The 27,620-nt window shown below is 45.5% G+C and overlaps 1 protein-coding gene across 1 annotated transcript in view; it reads right to left on the bottom strand.

Annotated features, from left to right (window-relative positions):
• Positions 1-20,066, bottom strand: part of SMAD3 (SMAD family member 3) — a 75,390-nt gene extending 55,324 nt beyond the window's left edge. The window contains exon 1 of the mRNA XM_040570433.1: positions 19,470-20,066. Within this exon, the coding sequence (XP_040426367.1) occupies positions 19,470-19,675 (206 nt within the window). The 5' untranslated portion in view covers positions 19,676-20,066. The remainder of the gene's footprint in view (positions 1-19,469) is intronic.
• Between the last annotated feature and the right edge of the window lie 7,554 nt (positions 20,067-27,620).

Below are 27,620 nucleotides of genomic sequence, written 5' to 3'. Positions count from 1 at the left end.
GTCTGCCATCCCAACCCCAGTTCAGGCAAGTATTTAGGTGCATCCTCGAGTCCTGCTGCAGCGAGCACTACAAGGGCACTGCGCAGTCCCTGCGAGGGAGCTGACTGCCAAGGGACCTGCAGATGTCTTCGGCTGGTTCAAGCCACATGGGGTGAACGAAAATTCCTCGCATCTCCTTCGAGCGCATGCTCCTGACTGAGACTACGAACTGGTTTGCTTTGCTAAGCACTTGTGAAGCATATTTCAAATAATTATAATCTTGAGGTCTTCTCAAACATTACCACAATGTATATTTATTAAGTTTAAAGCACGCGCGCTACTACCAAACAGTTATTCAACATTCATTAGAACTTGTCCAAGCAAGCCTTATGTGCTGTGTAATCATATTCTGCTCCTCGGGGCAGAAATGCTAAGCATAGCTTGAAACAACAAGATACTGTTTTGTCCTGAGTTTACCCATAAAAGAAATACTTGGAGCGTTGTTAATCTATGCCTTTCCCACACCCCTCCTGAAACTGTAAAATTGTACTAGTGTCTTCAATAAAACAAATACAAATTGAAAAGAATATAGGAGATCTTAAATGGCCATTTTTCACAGAATTACGGATATCACACTTAAATGCACACACACAAGTGTGCAGGTGAGCTTGTTCACCACTCGCCTGCTGTTCTACTCCACCACTGGCGATACACACAGGGGATTTTTTTCATATTTTTTCAATGAAACCTTTTCAGACACCTTCCTGGACAATTTGCCCATTTTCTGACAATACTCTGTACTATTCGAAACTACTTCTAAGCAGAATCAGAAGTAGTAAAAACGATCACAGGGCTTTGCCAGGTGGAAAGGAGCGAGCCCCCGGTTGATGATGGCTGCCTCTCCTCCCACTGGCTGTACGGAGGAATTTGTGAAATTTTATTTCCACACAGTCAGAAGTGGCAGGCCACGGGGACACCCGTGTTCCAACACGCTCTCTCCCATCCCTCTCAAATCATGAGGCAAACCGCAGACTTAACTTCAGCCTAAGTCAGCAATGCATTACGCCGCTTAAGCGCCTTTACCCTCTTGGTGCCAGCAGACCCAAAAGCTGTGCTTGCAGGGACCACTGCCCCTCTGAAAGCTCCTCTGAAGGACGGCCCAAGCTACAAGGGGAAACAAAACAAACAAAACAACAGCATGGGACAAAATCTAATATCATCTGAGGGCTAGGGGACTTCTAGAAGCTGGTACAGGGTAAATTTTATCTCCAATGGAAAAAAAAAAATACATGACCACAGCAGAATTATAGGAGAACACCACAACTTTGGGCAATCGAGTTTAAAGGTCTTCTCAAATTCAGTTTCATTCCTTTACTAGAGGAGAAGTTTGTTTGATAAAAAGCAGTTTTCTAGACATAGTATGTTGAGACTTCTATAAGGCAATTGGCTGTGTACAGCTTGGTAAAAGTACACCCACAGAAACAGTTTAGGGCCGAAGAAAATGTCTTAAACAAAAGAATTTTAATCCACTGTTTTCAATAAGACAATGGCTGAGTGACGACTTAATCACAGCAATGTAAGAATATATTAATTGGAGGGGAAAAAGGGAATACTGCAAGACTCTGCAGTCCAGCCAAGAGAGGTACATATAATGAAGCCATCAGGTATATATAATGAAGCCATGCTGTAAGCTGACAGCAGGCAGCTTCAGCTGGAATCTGCCACACTTTTTTCAACAGCTAATAGTCTCCGCACTTAAAAACCAAGAGTGGCATCTCTTTAAACGAAGACAGGATGCGTTTCTAGAAGATACAGTTGTACAAGTTACCAAATTCAGCGCAGAGGTCCCATCTCTACCCACAAGTGCGATCGAGCAGTGTGCGATTACAGGATATCACACTAGGTGATCTTGTCGCTGTGAAGATACAAAGCAGCTCCGACAAGCACAGCAAACCCCACACAAGCAAGCAGCAGGCTCGGGCAGGGACAGACAGAAATAGGATTGTGCCTTTTAAAAGCAATCTCCTATTAGACTAGATCAGGGTAAGCATGGAGCTGCATCCTTACTTAGCCCCAGAACGCTCCCTTTTGCTTTTTATTTGCCAGTAGAGGCTGGGTTTCTAGAAACAAGTACCTAAACTAATTATGACATGTTCCATTTTCCTTAAAAACCCAACTAACAATGTTAAATAGCTATTTAGTAAGCAGACTGCAGTCACTGCAAGCTAAAAATCACTTCCCAAGCAATCCTCATCCAAAGCTCGAAATGCTTCCCGAGCCCAAACAGCAGCAACACGACCATAAAACAGATCTGCTCCAAAAAGTGAAAAGGAAAATTAAAGAAATATCACCGCAGGCTAAGCAGCCCCTCAGAAACACACGCATCTGACAACACCTCGGGCAATCCCATGCCCAAGCAGCTGCAGATTTTGGGAAGGGAATCGCATGGCTAGACTCAGACATGTGAATAGTTCCAGCGACTTTTACGAGACTCAGCCTGGCAAGGACTCTTCAGAACACGCCTGTCCTCAAGCACATGTGAATTTGGTGGGTCTGCTATTACTCATCCCAGCGTTCGCAGGGCAAAAGGGTTTCCTACAGCTCTGCAGGCACACCGGGCCGGCCATGGGAAGCTCGCTGCGGCACTGAGCTCATGGAAATCCTAATTTAAAGAAAGCTGTTCTTAAAGGAGGAGCTGGCAGGGGAAAAACAACAACAAAAAAGCACCAAGCAGTGCACACAAACCCCAAGACGATTTCGCAGCGTTCGTGCTTAAAGATGTCTTCCCCACACCCCCTCCCCCCTATCAAAAATAAAGACAAAAATAAACCACGAAGGGAAGGAAGGAAAAACCTCACCAAAATTTATGTTTGTTTTAGGCCTATTGCAACAACTGCTTTACTTAGCTTTCATCTGCCTTTGCGGTGTTTCCTAGCCCTCGACTGTAAAAGCAAAGCACTCTATACACAAACAGCAAAGGGTTTATACAGCACCCAGCGTCCTTTGTTGCTACCAGAAATTAGAGACAGGTGTTGATGGCACAACGGACGGTAATTGCTATGCACAGGAGAGCTGGGAAGCTGAAATACCAGCATCCCCGAGACCGTATTACAAAGATAGCTGCAAGCTCCTTCCCCCAGGCAGTAACTGGACCAGCCCGTGAGAAAATAAGTTCTGGTGATGACTACGGTTCACACACATACTGTAATAAAGACTTCCAGATTTCATGTCTCGCAGCATACTATTACTGTTATTCATTATTCACCAAGAGATGACAGAAAGCAAAGTGTAATAAACAAAAGAATAGAAAACTCCGCAGCTCCCGCCCCAGAAACCTTCGACTGGTTTTGCATAGCGTCCCTCCAGGGTGCAAGTCAAGGCTGTTTTTCCCCCGCTACCCTTCCAACAGAATAAATGAACTGGTTGAACAGCTTGTGATATTTGCATGACTGGGGGAGATCATCTGAACAGGCTGAGCAGCCAAAGTCTAAATAGTTTGCAGGCAGTAAAATCCAGCTCGTGACAAAGTCCTCTGAAGACCCTCACCGTGCTGATTACAGCGCTGGAAGTTACCACAAGTATTATGAAACAAATCAGTAATGACAAGCAAACCCTCTAATTTCCACAGTAGGCTCTTTCTACTTACTTTCAGCTTAGAGATAATCCCACTTTTATTAGGTGCTGATCTATCACTTCAAGTACTGCTAGTGCAAGGCAGGGAAGAGACCGAATGCCAGAGAACGAGAGGGTTTAGCTGAAATAACCACATGAAGGGCTTCAACTCCGGCAAAAGACAAGGAAAGTACATTAGAGATGCATTTGAACACCACCACCTGATGGCAACAATACGTTAAAATTACACGAGATTATTTTATTTAACTTAAACTACTCAACTTAAAGAAAAAAAGACTTTAAGTACATCTTCATTCGGTACACTCAAGGCACAGTTCCTCTCAGTGACAGTGATGCTGCCATATTCTGGAACATGCTCATCTCTGACGAAATGCACAGCGGTGATCTAGCCGATTTTCAGTGAAGAAGAGTCCCATAAAGCTGTAACGCTTCACATCTGCATTATCCCAGATATCTTGGTAACCAACGATTGCACATGGAAAGATTAGGCAATCGCAGGGCAATGGTGCCTCTGGTATAATTAACTTATCTGTGTGCTAACAAATGCTCGAATTGCAGGGCCAGACTTGGTTAAGAAGACGGAGGAATATTTCAAAGGCTGCTCATTTACTAGTTGCACAAGGGTCAGCCGGCTGCTCACCTTCCACGCGAAGAACGCCAAATCCCTGCAGAGTCTGGCAACACCCAGGCAGTCCTGTACCCACACTTCGCTTGGCTGTAACACCTTGTTCCAGCATGCAAAACACATTCAACCCTCACGAAAAGTGCTGGGCTAAGGGTAGCTCAAGTTCTTCATTAGGGATGTGACCTCTAGCAGGCTCCTTACCTTGCACAACGAGGCATCATTCAGCGTTCTCTTTGAAGTGGACATCAGAAGGGAGCCTCAATCCTCAGCGCTAGGCACTTCAGAGGCACTTGTAAGGACAGTTGCCACATGGCCAACTGTGAAGGCTTTGCATGCCGTTAGATGCCTGTTCACCAAGGAATCACTACATACCTTTTTGCTAGCAAAGCCACAAAGTTGTATTGAACGGTCCCTGGAAGTGACAGCGACAAGAAACTACCAGTCACCGGCGTAGGACGTTGAGAAAACAAAATGCTTCTTCGTAGTCGCATCTTCAAAGCCAAGTGGTTCCCCCGGTGAGTAATATCCCTACGGTGGTTTGTAGGTAACGAGAACTATGCTTGGAGAAGTGGAAATTATAAACAAAATGATGCTACTGATGTATCATTATCATAACATGCAGAGATATGACAGCATAAAAGCACATGGAAACAAGATAATTTGGAGTTGTCACTTCTGTTAAAATGAACTTGGCTTCCAAACAACGCTAACGAGACACAGAAGTGCAGCCTCAGATGTTTACTCTGTCCAAACCTCCTTTGCCACTTACTGGCACAATAACAAAGTATTCAGGGTTAAAGAATAAGAGAAAAAGTTGACAAAAATTGGGGGTTATTGCTATTCCAACCTTCATCAGCCTTGCAACTACAAGCTGGCCTGGATGCACCTGCCAGCTAGCGGCACACATTCGTAGTGGCTTTCTTCAACCTGGGGAAAACTTTGCTAAAGTTTCCCCCAAGAGAAGACCCCGTGAGAAGTTTCATCCATGTAGACCGCTGCTGACACACACTAACAGTTTCCTTTGTCACCTCTTCCTCAGCCCCTAAAACCCACTGCAGTACGTACAAACAAATGCAAAATTTAAACCCTTCACTTGCTCACTCCGCCAGTCTTTTGTGACAGGAGATAACACCAGAAACAAAACCGGAGAAAGGTTAGCTTGTGAGCAAGCCTCTACGCTGCATTCCCACAGGGCTGCCAACGTCAGATTAAGAAGCAGACCTCAGTCCCCGTGATAGCTAGCAAAACAGGCTACACATATCAGTTTTTACAAAACGAAACACATTCTAAGGAGGAGAAGTACCTCCGAGTAACTTTACTTGCCGTAAAAAAAAAAAAAAATATAATAATAAATATATATATATATATATATATGTATATCCTGCAAGCTCGCATTGGATTCAAGTCAGTGGGAGGTGCAATCTCTAACTGACAGGACTAAATTACTGAATCACTGTTAGAAAACTTATGGCCTGCGTTTTGAAATAATCCTGCTCTTCTAAAAATAATTCTTCAGCGATTTAACGTGTAGCAATACATTACACAGGCAGCTACGCTGGACCAGCTTTTAGCCAGCTTTTGACAACTATCAACCCTCAAATGAATCTAGAAAAATATTCTTCATAGTTTCAAGTGCTGCAAACCACAATTAGGGATGAAATACAACGTGATTTGTAAAATCACGATGCGATTCTAAAGCAAAAGTGTGACAAAGTTCTTTCTGCTTCCCCAACTATTCTCTCGTGATGTAAGCTCAGAGCTGCTTTACACATACAAAAGGGACAGCCCATAAGTCACAGAGATGAAAAAATGACTTACTGGACTAATAACAAGAATTAAATCCTGCTGAGACTTCAGAAACACCACCACCTATGCCTGGATTGTTTTACACATTGCCACGCTAACTAGCACCGTTTGCTTTTGTAACAAAGAACACTTTTGTTCATCCAGCCCTCCAAGCAGCCATCCCTCCCTGTTGTTTAAAACTTAAGACAGCACAGGAAGAAAAACAGTATTTAATCTAAAAGCCCTGCAGCCCCTAAACACACAAAGAAAAGCAAACCAAGCCCGCAAGAAAACGTAAGTCCTAAAGGCACACATCGCGCCCATGCTATCGCACCCATGGAGCAACTGGGATCCCTGACCAGCATTAGAGCTGAGTGGACAAGCACTATCCCATGAGTTCATACAGGCACACGTATATACTAAACAAGGGTTATTCACCTTTTGTTCAAATGTTAATAGAGTACTATGATTTTTTTCCATTAAGTCCCAATGCGTTCTTCTTTTCTTCCTCCACAAGCAGGCCAACTAAAATCCCATTTTCTACCTGGAGCTAGTTCTGCTCGACACAAAGAACTGAAGCTCCAAACTTCCCATTTCTCTCTTTCACCGCAGTGCACAGGGACTGTCAGAACACGTGAATCGATGGCTTCGAGTGCAAGCAGAGCTTTCATCCACTATCAGATAAATTGGAAACATACAAACTTTCAACGTAAGTACTCAAAAACCAAATTAATAACAGATTATTAGTGCTCATTAGCTCTACCTCCCACCTTTCTTTCTTTTTCTTCTGGAATAGCTGGCCTGCCAGTAGCAGAAACTCTGAAATGCCATCCTAAAAATAGAAAGCAAGAAAAGAGAAAAAAAAAAAGGAGAGGGGAAAGAACGGGAACTGAGAGAATAAGCAGAGTGAGAAGCTCTGTAATATAAAACTGTCTCCAGCTTCAAAGTCATCAGCCAATCATAATCCAATAAATGCTTTTTTTCTAAAATCAGAACACTCAAATGTCTATTTTTATTCCTGTTTAGAAGCAGCTACCTCAACAGGGCTTTCAAACCAGTAGAGCCTGGCATGCAAAGCAGTGGCTTACAAAACTCAATTTCAAGCCATCATTTCCAAGGCCTCCGCTCGCTTGTGTGCGTTCAGCTGTACCTGGCACTCCGATTTTACAGCACAGGCACCATCAGCAAATGGAGAACTAAAGGGGAAACCGCGGGGATGTTTACATGAAACAATTCTTCTAAGCCAGAACACTATTTAAAGGTTCTCTTTTTGTGGCTGTACCCCATCCCGTGTGCCTACGCAGCTATACTGCTCTTCTGATATCCCCAGTTACATATTCTCCCATTGCAAACATCAGGACCTGCAGTACTTACAGGCAGTTTTGAATCAAAGCTTACTCTTCTGGCCTTCAGACATATCGGTAAGAATTGCTAGGGACCTTGGAGGTACCAATCACGACAGTAAAGAGAGAAACTCATCCTAAGCCTGGAAAATATGCATGTAAATCAAATACCAAATGGCATATTCAATCAAATACTAAATAGCAAATACTAAATGGCATACTTGCAAGTATCCACAGAGGTGCATATCCTCAGCACTTTCAGCCCTCCCTCATGTAGAGGTTATGCAGCCACACGGCTGTACACAAAAACACACAGCTCTACAGAGTCCTTTCTTTAAAAAAAAAATCATCTCAGCAATGACGTTTGCAAAAGGTCATGGTCAGCAGAAACAAACATCTACGAGGCCACAAACGCCTTTGTGTTCATGGGACACACCTTTCCCGAACGCCATCGCAGCAGAAGGCCTTGCGAGGACCGTGCCTGCTTAGCCACAGAATGAAAACACATCGTCCAGACACAGGGGGATCCCGACACCATGGCCTCTCCTCCAAAAGCACCAGAAAACAGCCTGGATAAAGACAAAATGCTAGCGGCCTCTTCCTGTATTTAAATGAGCTTTATGAATATAATTATGGATGCCCTGAATATGTTGGGAATTATCGGTGTAACTCAGGAAGAGCAGCTTTCAAACTGACTCCTGCTTCCATCCAGAGCATGGGGAGATGCCCCCTGGACAGTAACATCACCCCAACCTTCTACACGGAGCGCTGCAGCAGGTCCTAGGATGCCTGCACCCTAAATGTTGCTTTACCTCTGCCCCATGCACCTCAGTCTCGGGACTTCACTATCCCCATCTGCACAAGGGGACCAAAATTGTTCTGCTGTAAAGGCCTTTAAGATCTGTGTTATAAAATAAGAGGTCACGAACGCCCTTCAGGAGTTCACGGTCCCTTCAACAGGCTGCTGAAAGACCATAATGAAAAAGGTGCTTAAAAGGACTTGATGGATACTGCATAGTAAAGATTTTTTTACCTTTAAATGGGAGTAGCAGACAGCATTGGAGCTTGATCGTTGTCTTTCATATAAAGTAACTGTTTAAAACACACAAGGACTAATGCAGAGGTTGTTTTGCTCTTCAGAAATCTAAATAACCATGATCTCAAGCATTACTTCTTGATCCTTAACTTTAGAGAAGAGATACATTAAATACACTGCTTCCCACAGCAAGAATTCAAATTCATCTTGCTTCAATACCTTTGAAAAGAGTATTTATTTCAAACTTGTAAATGATTTAAAAGAAAAAGAGAAAGCTTAATTAATAATGTTGTTTCCAGCCAGATGGCCAGCTATTAGTTTTCAGTCATCTCTTTCAGAACAACTCACCAGAAGTCTTCAGATGCAAAGGAGTTTTACAGCAAATAAATGCTCACAATTGCCCAGCACTCAGCGGCTGCCAAAAAGCTCGGTAAAAGAGCCCAGCTATAGGTACACAAGTGTTTAGCTTTTCCAACACGTGCTGCTGTGGGTCATGGCCGTAAAAGTCTGCTAGCAACAGCACAATCACTCGACGAACACATTTATTTCATTTAACGTTTTGTATTTGGATGGCATTACATCCACATATGGTTATACAATACTACTTAAACGAAAACAGGAGGCTACATGTATAGTGTTTCCCCTGGACTTGTGCTAACAGACTTGAAGCTTAAGCTCGGTAGCAGACCACTGTGGTATGATGTGTATCAACCAGTCAAAATATTCCGTGTGTACGGGAGGTACCACTCCGAGATGAATAGATAACCATTATGCAAAGCCAGAGAAGGTTGACCACGAAACATCCATGGAATTCGAATATTCTCACTGACGTAGCACCTACATATTTTCAAGGAAAGTTTCCAACGAAAATTAAAACTGCTTTCTTAGTATGAAAGAGATGCTGAGCAGCAACAGAAAGCTTTTTAAAAGAGCGAGGCACTGAGTTCTGCAACTCCCTCTCAAGACTTGAAGAGCTTTTCACAACCGTTTTTAAATTCTCTGACATCCTTGTGAGGTAAGTGCTGTATTTTCTAGGTAGCGAAGAGGGAGGTACAAGTAGGTTAAATATTTTGCTCAATGGTACACGGTGGTATGGAACAAAACCTGATGTGGTTGGGGAAGACTGAAAATAACGTACATCCATTAGGCAGCAATCCACAACTGAAAACCTATCTGAATTCATTTATGGCTGGAAAAAGCAAAGATGCAATTGCAGCCCGATACTCGAACCCTCAGCCTAGAGTTCTACCAAACAAACAAAACTACATTCGGGAAAAAGCTTCAGTGATCAGCTGCCTACCTACACACAAGTTATTTATGGCATGAAAATCAGAGCAAAGCTCAAAACAGTCTGCAGAATGCCAGCAGACTTCTACTGGCGACAAAAATCAGCCATACAGTAACATTAGCTTTGATAATCAGATAGTGATTATCTTTTTTTTTTTTTTTAATTCACATTTAGTTATTTTCTAAAGCTCGTCTCTAATGCAGCAGTCTCCAATCAGCTTGATTCCACTTTCCATTGTGCTAACAGCAATCTTCTGCAAAGACTCCACTGGTCATTAAAAAAAGACAAAAAGGAAAGGATTTTGAAAATAAAACAACATTAAGCAGGCAAAAAAGCGAGTTTAAGCAAACCTGAGCAAATCTAAAGACAGATTTGACTCATGCGAAGCACGTGGTCAGTAAGTCCAGTAAATGCAGGCCCAAGAAGCAGGTACAGGGCAAGATTACCCCAACGGGACGCAAGTGTCACCGTGCCCAGCCTGTGAAACTCGTACCAGATAATTATCCTGGGATCTCCAGAGCTCACCCAAGCTCAGCTTTCAGGTTCCAGGCCAAGATCAGTAACTGTTCTAGAGCTTGCCTCCAACAAGCTGGCCACGGGGGAAGAAAGAAAGGATTGATGTTATTAGCTTCTGAGTTTGAGGCCTGGACTGCTGGGGGGCTTTGCTGAGCGCACAGCCCGACTCTTTGCTCTGTTTGCAGGCTGTTAGCGGGGAGGTGGCACGGGTGCTCAAGGAGAAGCACGTTGTAACAAGCACGTTGTAACGGTTTCACCACCGGCATGCAAGCTGGCTAAACAGCAAAAAGGAGAAAAAAAAAAACAAAGCAAACAACAATAAAAACAACAAACCACGGTGAGAACAGCCAAATGCCTTGTGCACAGGCCTGGGAGCCGCTGCCAAGGGCAGCCCCGCTGCCAGGGGTATCGCAGCTACGAAACGCGGAGGCCCTCTGCCAAGCCACGCTAGCGCCCATCAGAAAACCCTCAATGAAACGAGAGCGAGCGCTCCTCCAGGAACGAAACGCTTCGCAGACCAGGCTCGTTTTCACCAAACTTGCAGCTCAGCCCCGCCTGGCGTCCTGCCAGCGCCCCAGCCCAGGGCCGGGACACGCTGCAGCCACGCGGGGTCTGCTGGGCAGGCTCCAGTCCCGCGAAGGAGAGCCCCCAGAAGCCCCAACAGCCCTGAATTTGAAAGAGCCCTGACAGTACTCAACCTACAGACACCTCTCTCCTCCATTTTCAGTTCACTGCCTTCTCGTGTTGGCCTGACTCTCCTTTCACTTGCATGTAAATCAAGGAAATTTACTGCAGTCCATGTAATTACACAAATGCAAAAAGAGTGGGAAAAGACCCAGCTCCAGCTGCTTGTCAGCTTTTCTTTCAGACAAGTGTGTTTTCTAAACACTGATATAATTTTTCAGATACTTTTACACGTGTGCTACAAATTGGCTATGCACCTGACTCAAGGGGAACAACAATTTGTTCAACAAATAATGCGAAGAAAAGGACGTTTCTGTACAGTTCCACATGTGTAGAAACCACAGACTTTGTATCTCTATGAAAAAAACCACATCTGCTCTTTCTGTGTACAACAAAATTAAAGGTGCTTGTAGCTGGGTTCCCACACAGCAACACTTACCATCCAGTTAGGAAAGAAAATTTTGGAAGAAGTGTTCTCCAAGTTGAGCAGATAAAGCCCTAACAACAGTTGCACAGTCGGCACAGAAACAAAGATGCAACCTCATGCCACAGATGTCCTCTGCTATGCCCAGTATTTTGGGGAATGCTAACTGTTTTACATCTGTGAAGGGAATCAGAGTCAATGAATTTCTTCTTTTATGTTAAAGCAATTGGAACAGGAAGGACGAAGTTTTTCCTCTTTTATTGTTTGAAAAGAGTCAGTATCAGCATCCATCATTCAACTATGGCCGGCTGCAACCTCACCACAAAGTAAGAAATTTCTGGTTTGAGTTCCTTTTCTGGAAGGATTGTGTTATGGTTAACGAACGTCACCAATTCCAAGACAATCTCCAACCTCTTCTATAACACAATTTGTAAGCGAAAGTTTACTGAAGTTTCCAGATTTGATAACAACAAATTATGAAGTGAGCTAAGGATGGTCCACAAAATACCTTGACCCCGAGGTCTCTCCTTCCTGAGGACCCTGGAAGAGGTGCGGGCTCCGGGCAGACAGACTGCCTCTCCTGACACCTTGTGCCCTGCAGTTTTCTCTCCAGGATGCACAGACTCACCTTCTGTTAGCTGACGTACATTCCTCTGGAGATCCACAAGCAGCTGCTGCTGGCCATGGGGTCAGGCACACACAGACTCCAGTCCCACCACACCACACTGAAATGGGCAACTTGTTTGTCTGCACAACCTCCGTGCTGAACAGCGAGTGGGCTGTACAGGTAGTTTTAGTGACAAGTTATCGGTATCAGCTATTCGCCTTTCCTAGACTTAACAGGTAACGTTGCTAGCAGGTAAATTTTACTGCATTGTTATTTTTAAGTACGCCTTCTCATGAGGCTCGCCAATTAGTTTTATTATTTCTTCATCTCTCCCACATCAACAGCAGCTCCGAGTAATTAAAGCATGCAATCAAACCGACTCCTCGTGGAACAGCGTGATTCTGAACGCAAGCAGGAAACTTGGCAAAGGCAAACCCAGAAGGAACAGCCACCGTTTTCTCCCCACGCTTCCTGGTGTCCTTTCCCCAGTGCTGCTCCTACCCACTGACATCTGCCTCTGCAGAAGCGTGTTGGGGATGCAAGCGAGGCCAGCATCAGCGGCTACTGCTCACGCTGAGCACACGGGGAGACCTCCACTGTAGAGAAAGGAAGGTTGGTTCAATGCTCCGAGCAACTGCTGGGGCATGCCGATATCCTGACCTGCTCGTTTTGAATAGCCTAAGTCTGTCTGTGCTACACAGAGCCATGCAGGACACAGAAACCTGCCTCGTCTCTAACTGAGCAGGTGTGGACACCCAAGGCGGTGCACCTACAACACCCATGGTTTACCCAGCTTCGTAGTTGACGATGAAGATTTTGTATTCTGGAGCTCACGCAACTCCTGTCCGATCCTCTAGGAAGCAGGGTGTTGGGATTTCTTACCTGGCTGAGCTCTTCTGAAGGGAAGGGTTACTCTGTTGTTGTTGTTAAAAGGCTCCTACTATCATATGTAAGTACTTTTTTCATGCTCACGGTCTGTGCTTCTCCAGATCAAGCCTTTAAGGCCAAAAGAGCGAGCTCTGCCCTTTCCTTCTGCTTCTAGGAGCCCCAGCCCAGCCGCCCCGCCTGCCTCAGGGCAGTCCTGCCGGGCTGGCAGCGATGGCAAAGAGACCTGCGAGCAGATGAGGATCAGGCCCACAGGGCTTCAGAACGTCTTTAAAAGCAGCATTAACTGCAACAAGCGACACGTTACCGTCCCTTCCGCTGCGCAGAAAGTTGTGCTACCAGTGACAAGCGCAAGAGCCCAGTTATTAACAACTTCCTCGGCTCTCTTCGGACTGGAGGCGCACGTAAACCAAACGCAATTAGCAAACATTTGCTAAGCTCGGTGGAGTCAGCCCACTAGAACTGGAGTGTCTGGACAAGAACCTCTGCCCTGTCTTTATTCCCCCCGCTCCCTTCTGCTCTCCTCGCTGCCAATCAGCACAATCAGCTTTGGACTGGAAAAAGCTTTTTGCACAGCACATCAAGGCAGACAAGGACAAAAGTTAATTAGGACTATTCATAAGCCTTACTGGAAGAGAGTGCTGCATCCCATCCCTGAAAATTTAATTGCACTCAATAGAGGAAAGCTAGAAAAAACAACAACAACAACAATAATAAAAAAAAACCAAAAAGATAATTTGGGAATAAAATCTGATTTCAATTTAATTCAAGCACCGTTTGGCCCTATTTATTTCAGAAAGTAGTTCATGCAGGATAATAGCATTATTGTGCATCTAACAGTGTTAGAAGCTCCTAATAAATTAACAAGTGAAAATTAATGGCTGCTCAGTCCATTAAATCTTGTTAATTTTATTTTTGTTGCAATAATAAAGCGATCACAAGTTTACATTATTAAACCAATATTTATTAGAAGAGCTCATTTTAATTGGATCCCTGATGTGATAATCCTGTACAGTGTGCATTTCTTGATTTCATCAATTTTTTGCATTTATTTCTCATTATATTTAAATGACTGCAATGTTCAGGGTCTTTTCCTAATACTATAAAAGTTAAGCAACCATTTTAAACATTTTATTTCACAAAGATTCAACACTTACTACACAATATAATGAGAATCTTATGAGTCCTTTCAGAAGCTATTTTAAATATTTAGTCTCTCGAGAAAGGGGAGAAGAAAAAAAGCAGAGATATGAATATTTGAAAACATCTCAAGAAATGGTAAAATACAATTTTTTCCCCATTAGCCCGTCAGCGTTCTATACAAACCTTGCCCTGTGGGCTTTCGAGTCAAGAGGAGTTTTAGCACTGCAAAATGCTGGCTGGCCTATACTTCTCAGGGAAAAAAAGCACACACAAAACCCATGTATTGACAAGGTTTTGAATAGCGTTGCCAGCTGACCAAGAGGTTACAATTTGAGAAGATGCCTTACCAAGGGCTGGGTCGGATGTGCTATTCCAGCAGCGACTGCTTTGAGCTAGGGGGCTGCGATGCTTTCTCCCTGACCTCCTTTCCCCAGTTCCTTCGCCTCGGCCAACACGACTGAATGTGGAGTCACAAACTGGTTGTATCAACATTATTGCTTCAGCTTTATCGGCAGCACTTTGTTTTTTAAAATGGCATAGTGTGAACTAGAAGTCAACTACACGTGCTATTCCTCAGGCTAACACCAGAGGCAGTGACTGATGCAAGGGCAGGGAGAAGCTGGAGGGGCTGTGGGGAGAAGCCCCTGGCCGTGAGGCTTGGCCCTCTGGCGAGATGACCAGGAGGCAGAGGAGAAGGGCGCTGAAGGGCATGAGCGACTGCAGGCGGAAAGTACACCGACTAAAGGCCGTGTGCGTCCGTGCACTTCCCGTATTTTCACCTTTAGACCGACCTGCGAAGTCACACGGATGCCACAGACGCTAGTCACAAACAACCTGCAAAGCCGCTACCGCTGCCCCAGCCAAACCAGCTCACGTGGGTACTGCCAGCAGCACGCCTGTGGCAGCACAGAGTTTAGGACAGGGCCGTAAAAACCCGCCCAGAAAGCTAGGTCAGCACACAGGTCAGCACGCAGTTTGGTAGCAGTAAAATTACCTGCAGCAGGGAGCTGAGCACGACGGGCTGTGTCTGCCTGCGGGGACTGGGCTGCTCCAGCACGCCGCTGTAATGCCAAGCTCACCTCGAGCACACTCTGAAACAAATTTCTGCAACAGTAAAGCTCCCCACATACAGTGACAGGCCAAACTAAAAAACAGACGGCTTAAATTGGCATTAAAAATATGAATTTATGTGGGGACACACAGAACTGAGCAGCCTTTTGCATGGTACGGAAGCTAGATGGACACCAGGCTCGAAAGGAAAACGTACTTCACGGTCTTGAAGGCTGCCTCTGCCACTTGCTGTATTTGTCGTTTTCCTATTTTCCTGGTATCAAGGCAGCCCTAAGACCACGGTCAACTCTCGTAAATGTTGTGCGGTCAGCTATCACCATAACGGAAGCTTTGCTCACACCCAAGATCTTCTTAAAATCACTTATTTATTATTCCTGGTTTTCCCCACCGACATGCAAATCACATAAGGAACACTTTGTTCAGCTTCTTTTAAAAAGCAAATGTGCCGTGTTTCCATTTCAGCTGGTACGTTCTATCCTCATCAGATGAGTTCCACAAGAAATAACACCCACCTCTCTTCAAAACTACTTTCTAAATTAAAAAAAAACACCACTTAAAAGAAGGTATTTCTTACACACAAGATTCCTGGCTCCCCTAAACCCCCTGGTGATATTAAAAAAAAAAAAAAACCCACAGTAATAGGTTTAAAAGAAAAATAGGCATACGAAAATATACTACAGAATGTCATAAGGTTTGTGTCTTAATGTGCAGCACCACTAGGGCTCTCGAAACAAAGCCTTTGCCATCTCCTGCCGCACCAGTCAGACTATACGTGCTTTCAGAAATTACTAAGTGCTTGCCACATGTTCCTGACTTCTACAGTTCCGACCCCTATTTAGCTTAGAAGATAAACTCAGCCTAATGCACTGTTTCTAGGGCAAAATGCTAATGGTTTGCCAGGTGCACAGCGTGGCCTCTCCTCAGGTCAGGAATAGCATGGTGAACTTACTGCTCTCCTCCCAGGGATGAAGTCCGCAGGGATGTTTCCAAGCTCTGCAGGCATGTGGTTGACTTTGCTACCATCAGGTTCCACGCCCACCATACTCTTGGGTCTCGGAAGCAAACAGACCCATCAAAAATTCAATCAATCTGATAGCAGCTGGAGTAGATCTGAGCTCGTTCGCAGGGCAAAGCAGAGAGGCCGTAAACTCGCACACGTGGCGGTGCTGGGGCACATGCTAAGGGAACTCAATCCCCTGCTGGTCCAGAGAGTGATAAAAATGCCCACTCCGAAAGCTGGGCTTTCAAGATCAATGCAACTACCACAAAGGATTTATTTTAATGGGCAAAAGAACGTGTGTTTTCAACTTTATCGTCCGATACAGTATGACAAAACATCTTGCTGCCACGCAGCCACAGCTTGCTACAGCTCACTAGGCCAGCTCCTAGCGCCAGAGCTCAGTGCACCCTGGTTTAGAGGCGGCTTGCTTGTGGAGCAGGACAGATTTCGGTGGCTGCAGGGGGAGGAAGGGAGGATGGGACTCTAAACGAGCCACTCCACCCAACACTGCGAACAGCAGCACGAGAACCAACCAGGTGGTCTGAGACTGGTGGGTTTTTCAGGTGGAAATGATTTCTCGCTCCAGCAGAAAAAAAAAAAAAAAAAAAAAAAAAAAAACAAGAAGATTCCTGCCAGCATCGGTGCGGTGCTGAAATCCTTGAAGGTCTCTCCAGGCTTTTGCTGTCTGCCGCAGGCCCTTCCAACAGAAACCTGGGGCCTGAGGTGTCTGCCATCTTACAAATGGAGTGCTTGGAAAAGTAACACATGCTGAACAAATACACAAGCAAATAAACCATTCTTCGTTTTATAAACTGTTGGGAGATTGTGTACTGAGGAGCATGCATATTTCCAGTTCCAAGCAGATAGAAATAAAAGCAGAAACAAATTCGGCCTTATAATTCCTTACCCCTACAACAAAAATAATGTATGTTTTTCTTGTTCTTTCTTAAACCTACATTCAATCCCACCTGGTCACTACAGGAACGCGAAGCTGCCAGCTCATCTGTAGCCCTTGGTCCCACAGGCAATGTTCCTGCAAAGCTCGAGCACTTTTACATCTGAAACTTGCTTCGTCTCATGGATACAATAGCTAATTTTGGACTTACCCTACTCGTGCTGGGCCAGAGTCATCACTGGCGTAGCTCCACTGTAATCCAGCCTACTGATGCATTACAGACAATGCACAACATGATCTAATCCTTAATGATGTTTTTTCCCCTTTTGTCCCCCCCACATACTTATTTGCCTAAATAGTAAAATAACATATGCAGTATTATTTAAAAAGTAAATACTAAAACCATCCCAGAACAGTCTTGCAAACGCTGATTTCAAGTGACACGATAATCAGACTCGCAGATACATTATGACAAACAGGACAGTCCAGAGGAGAAGACCCAGCACAAAGTCACAAGGCCTTGCCATGGTTCCAGTCCTGCCACCAACTTCCAGACAAGCTGTTTCTCCTCTCCAATCCACCCCCCAGTATCTAGGTATCAGCCTCTTAGTAAGCCGCTGCAGAGGGCCCAGCGCAAACTAACCCAACCACCGCCACTTGTATCTTTGTAATATGCACATTAAACAATAACAACCCTACACATGACATTGCGTTTAAAAACTAGCACCAAGACAAAAGGAGCTAATTACAAGTGTTACAGGTGGATATGAAATGTTTTTAATTTCTGCATGGATTTCCTTTAACAGAGTAAGGTCTACAAGAAACAATCACTTCTGCACACTAGGCTCTTCCAGGACAATCTCTGGAGGTGATAATATTTATGACTCGTGACATCTGCTTGTCTTGTTACTTACTTCCAAGCTTTACAATTATATTTTTCTAAGTTAAAGCATCCTATTCCACCTCTCTCTTTGCTTCCTTTGAATCATGAAATATCAAGACCTCCCTCCCTTTTGCTACAACACCTTGTTACTGGTAAGAGCATTACCAGGAGGCTTCACGCTCTGCTCCCTAACAGGACAGCATCAGCAAGACACAATGCCCAGGGTCACATCAGCAGGGCTGCTCAAGTCATTTTCTCCTTTTGAAAAGGTATTTAAGGGAAGTGGTTTAAATAGGGCATTATCGATGAGGAAAGCACACTGCTTGCCAAGGATTTCAAAATACAGGTTTTAAGGCATTTGTATCAGGTGGTAGCTCTACTTGTTTTGATCCGTGCTTCAACTAGGAGAAGAGGCCAGAGCAACTCTAACAAAGGCAGGGGGTCCATTTGTGTTAGTGGACAAAATCTTAGCCACAGTCATTCAGCACCAAAAAGACCAGGAGACTTTATTTTTTTTCGGTTGAAAATAAATAAATAAAGAACCACAGTTGCTGGAAGAAAATTTTCGGAGTTCCAAACATGCACATTTCTAAGCTACTTGCTTACTTTTTCATGCAACAGATGCTGCTTTGTATTAGCTACTGCATATTAAATCATTCTGACAACCAAGAAAGCATACATTTGTTTGCGCGAGAGAGAAGCATGAATACACACACACACAGATATTTTCTCAGGCAGAAGCATACAATTAAGCAGCCTTCAAATATTTGGAATGAACTTTGGCCTTTGTTGAAAACAACACACAAAAAAAAAAGCACCCCCCAAACAACAACCAACAACAGCCTCGGCACTCATCTGGCCGGGCTCACAGGAATCAACAAATCTGCAGCAATAAAACACTGCTCGTGGCCAGCTATTTGCAAGTTACTTGGAAAATTCTTCTTAGATGGGCCACTTATATACACATCCTTTATGATTTATAATGGTCTTACGGACCGATCTCGGAATCGAGGCTAAAAATAAAGCCTATGCCAGTACAAAAACAGTATTAAACGAGTCGGTTACGTTCACCCCCCACACGGCTTTTTCACTCCAGACAATCCCCTCCAGCTCTCCCCTTTGCACTCCCGATTTAAGAAGTGCTCTGGAAGCACCCCCCCAGCGGGCTCTAACGCACCTCTTCGGAGCGGCGTCTGCCCAGCTAAACGTGGAAGCCGGCAGGCAACCCAACCAAAACCATATCCCTGATAGATTTATCAAAAATCAATCTTACTGTAACGGTACTAGAGAACACGCTGAAACTTTCTGACAATGAGAGCACCCACACTAAGCAGAACTGTTATCCACAGCGCTTCCAACTTTCCTCTTTTTTTTTTTTTTTGGAATCTCGGCTGGAGACATATTTCTCCCACTTGCATTCCCCTCTCACTTTCTTCCCCTCTCGTTACTAGACAGGGATCCAATTCTGCAGCCTGTTTTTTTTTTTTTTTTTTTTTTTTTTCCCCTTTTACGCTATATATAGAGCCAGGACCGAGCCCGCGGGGAAGGACCGGCCCCAACGCGGCGCCGGGGGGGCTGCAGGGCCCCGGGACCCCCTCTCAGGCCACCCCCGAGCCCGGGGGAGGACCCCGCAGGCCCCGGGTGCCCGTCTCCGGGCTCTGCCCCCCTTTACCTGGGGATGGTGATGCACTTGGTGTTGATGTTCTGCGTGGTGATCGCCTTCTCCAGCTCGTCCAGCTGCCCCGTCTTCTTCAGCTTCTTCACCAGGCTCTTCACCGCCTTCTCGCACCATTTCTCCTCCTGCCCGTTCTGCTCCCCTTTCTTCCAGCCCAGGAGCCGCTTGACGATGGGAGGGGTGAACGGCAGGATGGAGGACATGCTGGCTCGACCGGCAGCGCCCCGCCGCCCCCTGCTCCGCTCCGCTCCACGCCGCGCAGGCCCCGCTGGGCCGCCGGCGGCACAAAGCCCGGCCCCGGTGGCCCGGCTCGGCCCGGCCCCGCTCCGCCCGACCCGGAGCTGCCTTCAGCGTCTGGGGCCCGCGGCACCAAACTTTGCCCGGAGTTCGCCGCCTCTCCCCAGCGGCGGCTGCGGCAGCTCCCTCCTCCCCCCCCTCCTGCCCCGCTCTGTGTGCGCGGAGAGGCGCCCACTCCAGCTCATTCCCAGTCTGTCTCTCATGCAAATTGCCTGCTGGCCGCCCCGGCCCGGCTTCCACCCCCTCCTTCCCTCCCAAACACGCTCACTCACGCCGCCGAGGGAGGGCGGGGTGGCGGCCGGCCCGCCGGGAACTCCGCTCCCCCTTACCCGCCACCGGGCTCGGTGCGGGTTCCCCCCCCCGGCCCTCAGGGGCTCTCCTCGCCCTCAGCCCCGCTCCAGCGCCCGCGGGAAGGCGCCCCCCTCAGCGGCCGCGGCCTTCCCTTCGCGGAGCCCCCGCTGAGCCCTTCAGGAACTCCCTCACCCTACACCGGGAGACCCCCGGGGATTCTGCCTGGCCGATCCCCCTGCCCTCGGCCTCTCTGTAATGTGGAGAACCCCCGCCCCGAGACAGCCCCACGGTGTGAGATCGTCTTCAGGATTGTGGGCTGACAGGGAGGGTCAGCACAGCCATAACCCCTTGGAGAAATCCCACCGAGGGGAAGGCAGTGAAAATAAACACAAACAACCGAGTCCCTCTCAGCAAGGGGACCTTCAGGCAGGGCACGATGGATGCAGCCCCTGAGGTGGCTGTTTTGTCAGTGAAAAAAAAAAAAGTGTTTCCACACAGATAGCTGAGCACAACTCGGTCAGTTAGGCTTGGACAATCAGCAGTTTCTGTTTCAACCCCTTTAATTTACTGTTCCATTCCCTCATCCTCCCACCCTGGACTCCAGGTACCCGAATAATTTTTGCCCTGTATCAGGCACAAATGACATCCTGGAGATGTTTACCACCAGACCTGGTCAAAAATTCTCAGACGGAACATTTTTGTCAGAGAATGGCAGTTTGTTCAGATCTAGGTGTTTTGTAGAGATGCTTCGGTTTTGACTAACTCCGGATGACATCCAGGTAAATTTCCAGTTCCTCACTTTCCATAACTGGGCAGACTGGGCTGTCACACTCCCCAGTCTCTGGCATCACCCCCTCATGCTGAAAGGGAGCCCATGTGAATACAAACCATAGCTCTTCAGTGGTCCAGTGCTGTGATAAATCACCCCAAAATGGTGCTGAGCAGCACACAGCAGCCTGTCAAGCAAGCAAGGAGGCTGGGGCCACCTGCAGAGTCACCAGGTGCCTCCATCGAGGCTGGTTCATCTTTCTGTGCTCCAGCTGCCTCACAGCTCCCCACAACAGCTGCCCAGGAACAAAGGGGTGAAAGTTTCAGGGGGGCTGGCTCCCACATTCTGAGGTTTCGAGCTGAGAGAGGCTTCCCAGCTTCCTCTATCCTACCAGACGGGATGATGGGGAGCTGAATTTGGGAAGCCTCCGGGGCTGCTCAGCAGCTCCCAGACGCACAGGTTCTTGCCAACCCACATTCTCATATTCCGGGTTCCAGTGCAACCCAGTGGGGAGACTCCTCGAAAGCCGGCATCCAAAAACTTCCCGTGCCTGCGGATTTGAAGCAGCCAACCGTATGGATTGCCTTGTGGCAAGTTAGAAACCTATGGGTTCAGACGGCGTCTGAAGCTCAAAGGCAACTGGCTCGGCTTTCACAGGGATTTAAAACAAACAGCATGTTTTGTTCCAAACTGACTACCAAATTTTGAAATATCAGTATTGGGTACAAATTAAATACTCCCTCTATTTTTTTTTCCTTCCAGAATTCTCATATTATTCCCCAACACACATTCCCTGAGTGTCTTGAATTTTGGAGGCTCACCACTAAAATTTTGGATCATTGCCCTGACCCAGTTTTTGGCTGCTTTGAGATGACTGAAGTACAGAGATGTGGAGCCCCTGTAGACGATCCCAACATCATTTGAGGAAGTAGTTCCTCAGTACTTCTAAAACAATGCAGATTTTTTTTTTAAACAGTAGTTGCTTTAAAAGCAGGATGCACAGATTACTGACTGTTGCTAGTTTCATTGACTTGCCGTGCATTTATGTTTTTCAGAAAAGGCCTAGTTCCTGGTAGCTGGAGATTAACTAATCTGAGCTTTCATTTAAAAAAAAGAAAAAAGTTCTCACAACTGTAGGGAATAACCTGAACGTGTGAACCAAGTATTTAATATCTGTTCTACTTTTTTAAGAGGTATAAACTTCACCACATCTAGAATCATAATAAGTATTTAAAATCATCATTTTCTGTTTTCCTAATTCTTAGACCAGCACATTTTGCAACTGAAAGAAGCCCAGAAGACAACTAAGCCTGAAGGCCTTGCCTCAGACTAGTCAATACTATGCCACGATAACCTCAGTGCACATTTCTGCTGGGGTCCATATCCATTACTTCCTAGCCACTCTGTCTAGAAAATCATGGCAACCGTTCCATACTTTTTTCAGCCAGAAGGCTTGTAGGAATACTCAGATCTCATCTCTACACTCAGAATTCATGCTGTGGCCTCAGTTCAGCAGGGCTTCCAGAATTTTCTGTACGTATTCATGGGCTAATCTTCAGTCCATTACAGTCATATCACAAGTGATCAACAGGGTAAATTTGAATAAGGGGAAGGAGAGGAAGAGCTGAGTGGTTTGCTCACACTTGTACAGTGATTTAGTGGCAAAAGGGTGAATAGAATTAACTAAACACTAAACCAAATTGGGTCTCGCTTTGCTTACAGCATCACAAATGAGGTGTAGGCAGCTAAATCACTGATCTAAACTCCAGGCCACAGCAGCACTGTGAAGACTAGTAAAAACAAATAGACATTTGGTTTCAAGGTGTAGGAGTAATTTTTGAGATTAGGGATGTTACATTTTAAGGAATGACTTCTATGCCTGCTGGGGTTATCTGTCAGAATGAACAGTTCTATGAAAATAAGACTTTCTGAACCCCTAGACAGTCATCCTTTATTTCAGAGAGTTTTGGACACTATCATATTGGAGAAGTTATCAGACAGGAAAAAGCAGGACTGTCCCAATTTTGCATGGTCTGGATCTGTTCTCTGGTTTACAACATCTGACATCTTGGAAGCCACCTCTGAGCAGGATAATTCTTTGTGATGTAGCACAGGTTCAGGGACTTAACTTGTTGCAGTTTGCTCTTACTGAAAAGTAAGGATATCATATTGTCTGCAATAATGTGAGAAAACCCAGCCCTCCATATTTCATCCACTTGACAAAAAGGAACATACCCTTAATGGCTATCTTACATTTCTTAGTCATTTACTAATGTACTAGCACCTTAACACTTACTAAAAATAATCCTCACATACCATGTTCGTTCATAGGATCAATCAATAACTAAGAACAGGATTTTGCATTTACTTTCACAAAGGAAAATTGGGCTTTGATTCAGGAACAACATAAAATTAGCAGGAAAAACAAGAAGGTGTCCTCTGAAGCTCACACACACGCATCTGTACCTTCATTAGAAATATTTCAACAGCTTCTAAGACTGGAGAATCGCTTCTGTGCTTTGCTCTACATTCCCTTTATATCCTTCAAGCAATGAGAAGGGAACAAGGGATATTTGGGCAGACATGAAGCCAGCTCCATCGGCGCCCTCCCTGACACCCTTGTGCAGGGGCCTGCTGGAACAGGCAGGCTGGAGGAAGCGTGGCCAGAGCATGCTGTTCTCTGGCTACACGCAGCCAACAGACAGCTCTTTGGGGAGCCTGGTGCCTGCTGAAACAGCTCCCAGGCTGTCTTAACATGTAATTGTGGCTAGTTTGAAAATCAGGGAGTGGTCGAGAACCAGCTTTTAATGTACTGCCCCCATCTCTCTCTCACTCACTCAAATATTAAGTATAATTTCCTACGTGGGCATTACCTATTTGTGGAGGGAAATTTTACAATGGCACTGACCAGGACAGCTGAGAAACAGGTGGCCAAACCTGTGAAGTTCACAGCAGATAAGGATTTCCTGGAGCTGCTTGGAGGGCCGTGACCTCCTCAGCTCCATTTGTTCCATGTTACGCAAGTAGCAGCGGCACTGAAGGGTGAGACAGGCAGCTGAGAAAATGAGGAGAGAGTTTTAAGTTAGGTTATATTCATACATTGTAAATAAGTGCTATGACATTTAACTTTCAATCTATGTCACACATAATATGCATAAACAAGGGAAAGTGTGGGAGCCTTCCTTGGTTAAGGTAATATATATATATATATATATATATGTAGAGCAGCATTTATATGCAAGCAAACCTATCTTAATCACTCAGAACAAACCTACAGGAAAATAACTTTTGGGGTGAGTCACAAAAAAAGCAAGGTCATTCAAAGTTAATGTCTTCAGAGTTAACTTCAACTCTGTGAGACCCAGCTCAGACAAATCCTTTCAGGGTGCAGCAATTATTCTCTTCTACATATGAGAAAACATACACAAATCTAATAAAAAGTTGCTTTGTTGAAAATTCATAGTAGTTAATGCATACAAGTTAATTCGCTGCATGTTCCAAGAGGCTCTGTAGTGTAAAAATCACACAACCACCTCTGACCAAAGGTCTAGTTAAGCCGGAATCCTGTCTGTGACCGTGATGGTACCTCTGGCCTAAGGAAAAAGGACAAGGTAGCAGCATGTCCAGGGCAATCTTTCTTTTAATATAGTCTCCTAATTTTTGGCAATTATTTGTGTAGACACTTCTGACCTGGAGTTGATCTCCCCATTGAGCCACAGACAGGCCAGTCCTAGGCCCTAAGCCCTCTCTGCTTCTGCCTTACGTGACAACTGGCCTCTACTAGGCCCTCACCCCATCCAGGACACCAAGCAGAGCTACTCTGAAGATGAACCGAAGGCATCCAGTTATACTGCCTATATGACCCCCACATTGTTCGTTTTACAGACTGGAAGAGACCTTTGCCACCTGAACACGGTTCTCGGCACCCTCTCTAGGTATCTCTGCTTGAAAAGTGTTTTGGACCAGATGACATCCAGAGGTCCCTTTCAACTTCAACCATACTGTGATACTTGGTGACAGTGACAGGAGATTACAGAGAAGAGAAAGGGCAGGTGAACATTCTCCTGGGAAACTCGAGTTTACCCCTCTCTGTCACAGCATTCCCATGTGATACAGGACAACTTCAAGCAAAACTGTGTGTGTTTATTGAGAGTGCCTCCCCCTGTGGAGGCCTGGTTGCTCCCCTGGGGTAGGTCTGCAGCCGGGCACACAGCTGCACGGGAAGCTGCTGAGAGCTCTGCTCCAGTAAAGCGGGACGTCCTGGTGCTTGGGGTCCCTACAAGCCTCCTTAAAAAACCACATGTCTAGCACAGTTTTGAAAATGGCCGGGGTCCAAATCCTCCACGGTGTTTAGAGACCCAAGTCCCACTGAAATCAATCTGTAGGAACCTACAGGCTGTTAAAAACCTTTATATTTCAGCTTTCTGTCTCTGGAGGTCTAGCCCCATTTGTCACCACAGTCTAATAACGTTGCTGGCTGAATACCCCCTGATGTCTGTGAAGCACTCAGAGGCAACCGATTACTACCATATGCAAGCCAGCAGAGAGATGGACAATTGTTTCATCAGAAGATTGGAAAGCGTACCGTAAATAAGATAAAAGGCCCAGACACTGAACAGGGAGGACAGGACAAAATACTAGCTCAGTACCCATTGAGGAAACAAGGAACATACTGTACATGAGATGGGAGACCTTTGGAAAAAAAAAAATACGTGCCCATGAGAGTAAAAACTGTGTGCTAAGGAACATACACAGGGAGTACAGAGGCTCCATGGGCAATTTTAATCCTGTTTTCCCTTGGTCATTGAAAGCTTGACTTTGAAATCTTAAAATACCTAGGATGGTAACTCTCAGGAGCCAGACTCAATGATCCTTGGAGGTCCCTTCCAAGTTGGGATATTCTACAGTTCTTAGCCTGGTTTGCGTGTGCTTGGTAAGGGACAGGAGATGGCAGTCACTGTAGTACAGAGGAGAGGTGCAGGCAGGGACACAGAGGCCTCCTGAGGCTGAGCCCTCAGTTGAACCACAATCACTTGGATAAAGCCTGATCTAATCTTTAGAAACGTGTTAACAGCCTCAAATTAATATGCTTCCAATTAACCCGGCGATAAAACTGTCTACTAGAATAGACATCCACTCGGCCGCGCAGATATCCTGACAGCACGGAGTGGGGGATTTTCAACACCCAGCTCTGCGAGGAGCCAGCACCTGCAAACGCTCAGCACTGCCGAGACTTTGCATACAAATAGCTGCTGCCAGGCTGGCCCTCCGAGAGGCTGCACGCACGCAAACAGCGGCCTGCTCCGTGTCTTGCAACCTGAAGTTTCTTACTTAAAAAAAAGTCACTTCAAATAGGATCCAAGTCCTCAGTTTTAGGGAAACTGATCCCTGTAAAACATTTCCCTACTCTGGTTGCAGGAGTGATGGGCGTCTGTGTAAAATGATGCAAAAAGCACCAATAAAATAGCTGCACACAAAAAAGAAAGGCATGGGCCAGGCCCCAAAGTCCCAAGCCCAGAGGCTCGCTACAGGTAACACAAAAACTTGAGCTCCCAGCCACAAGCATTTCGTTTGAGATTCTTTTCCTATGCCCATATATGACTGTCTGTCCCTTCTGAATTCCTTGCTGTGTCTACACCCTTTTCTTTGCCAGGGCACATCTGTTAAAGTCTTCATTTTGGCTTTTGAAGTGGGCATTTTGTATCCAGCTGAACTTTAAAAAAAGATCCTGAGCAAAGGCTTTTAACAAGTCAATATATTTATATTATTTTTATGAATAGGCCCCTGTTTTCACATGTTCCACTTGCAATGGCCTCTTGTCCACAACTGCTGGCATGTCAAACCCTCTAAGGGCAGAATACACTTTCTGGAGGAATACACTTCTACTTGTTGCACACAAGAGGGATTCTCAAGGAACATTTTAATTAAAAAATTTTATTTTTTTTTTTCAGGAGGTAAACACCACTACTGTGCTGGAGACTTGGGTAGCACAAGCCACCCAAAACAGTGTGCTGGAACTGAGCCCCCGCGCTACAGGAAGATCCCCAACCAGCTTCAAACTGCACAGCTCAGACACCCCCTGCCTGCTGCAGCGTTTGTGCTGAACCTGGGCAGGACTTGAGGCTGCTGGTGACATACACATGAATGCACACACACCAGAGGACAAACGCCTTGGATCTCAGCCCTGCCTCACCAAAGTCAAGTGGGAGTTCACTTATTTCAATTACCATAGAGTTTAGCCAGTGGTTTTTATGTGGTGGCTTCTCTACATTAAAACCAGCAGTTAAAGGCTGCTTACTTTTTCATTTTTGAGGTTTACTTAATTAAGAAGTGCCATTGCCTTTTTTTTTTTTTTTTTAAATTCTTTTGACCTGAAATGCAGTTGGGGCCCCACAGGAGACCATAATTCCCAACTGAATCAAGAATCCTCTTTCAGGCAGCAGCAGTAAGGAATGGCGTAGAATTATTTGTCCATGAATAATATGTTAATATTTATACATAGCTTACTTAGATAAGAAAAGCAACTTGCAGATTTATGGGAGAAGCTTTGTATAGCCATGCTTTGTGGAACAACATCTCAAGCTCCATATAGAACCCCAAGTGTTGATTTTACCTCCTGACAGCTTAATGTGTAACCAGAGAAAGTGCATTCTTCAGGATCAAATAAATAAAAGTCAGACCACTATATCTGCCTGCTCTTCTCTTCTGCTGGGGATCTCACTAGGTTTTAGAGAGCACAGGCACATTGGTGTGGTGGTCTTCAGACGCAGCTGAGCTAGAACAAGCCTGCA

This window comes from Cygnus olor, chromosome 11 (genome assembly GCF_009769625.2).
Source record: "Cygnus olor isolate bCygOlo1 chromosome 11, bCygOlo1.pri.v2, whole genome shotgun sequence".
Classification (NCBI taxonomy): domain Eukaryota; kingdom Metazoa; phylum Chordata; class Aves; order Anseriformes; family Anatidae; genus Cygnus; species Cygnus olor.
This window is presented reverse-complemented; position numbering and strand designations above follow the sequence as displayed.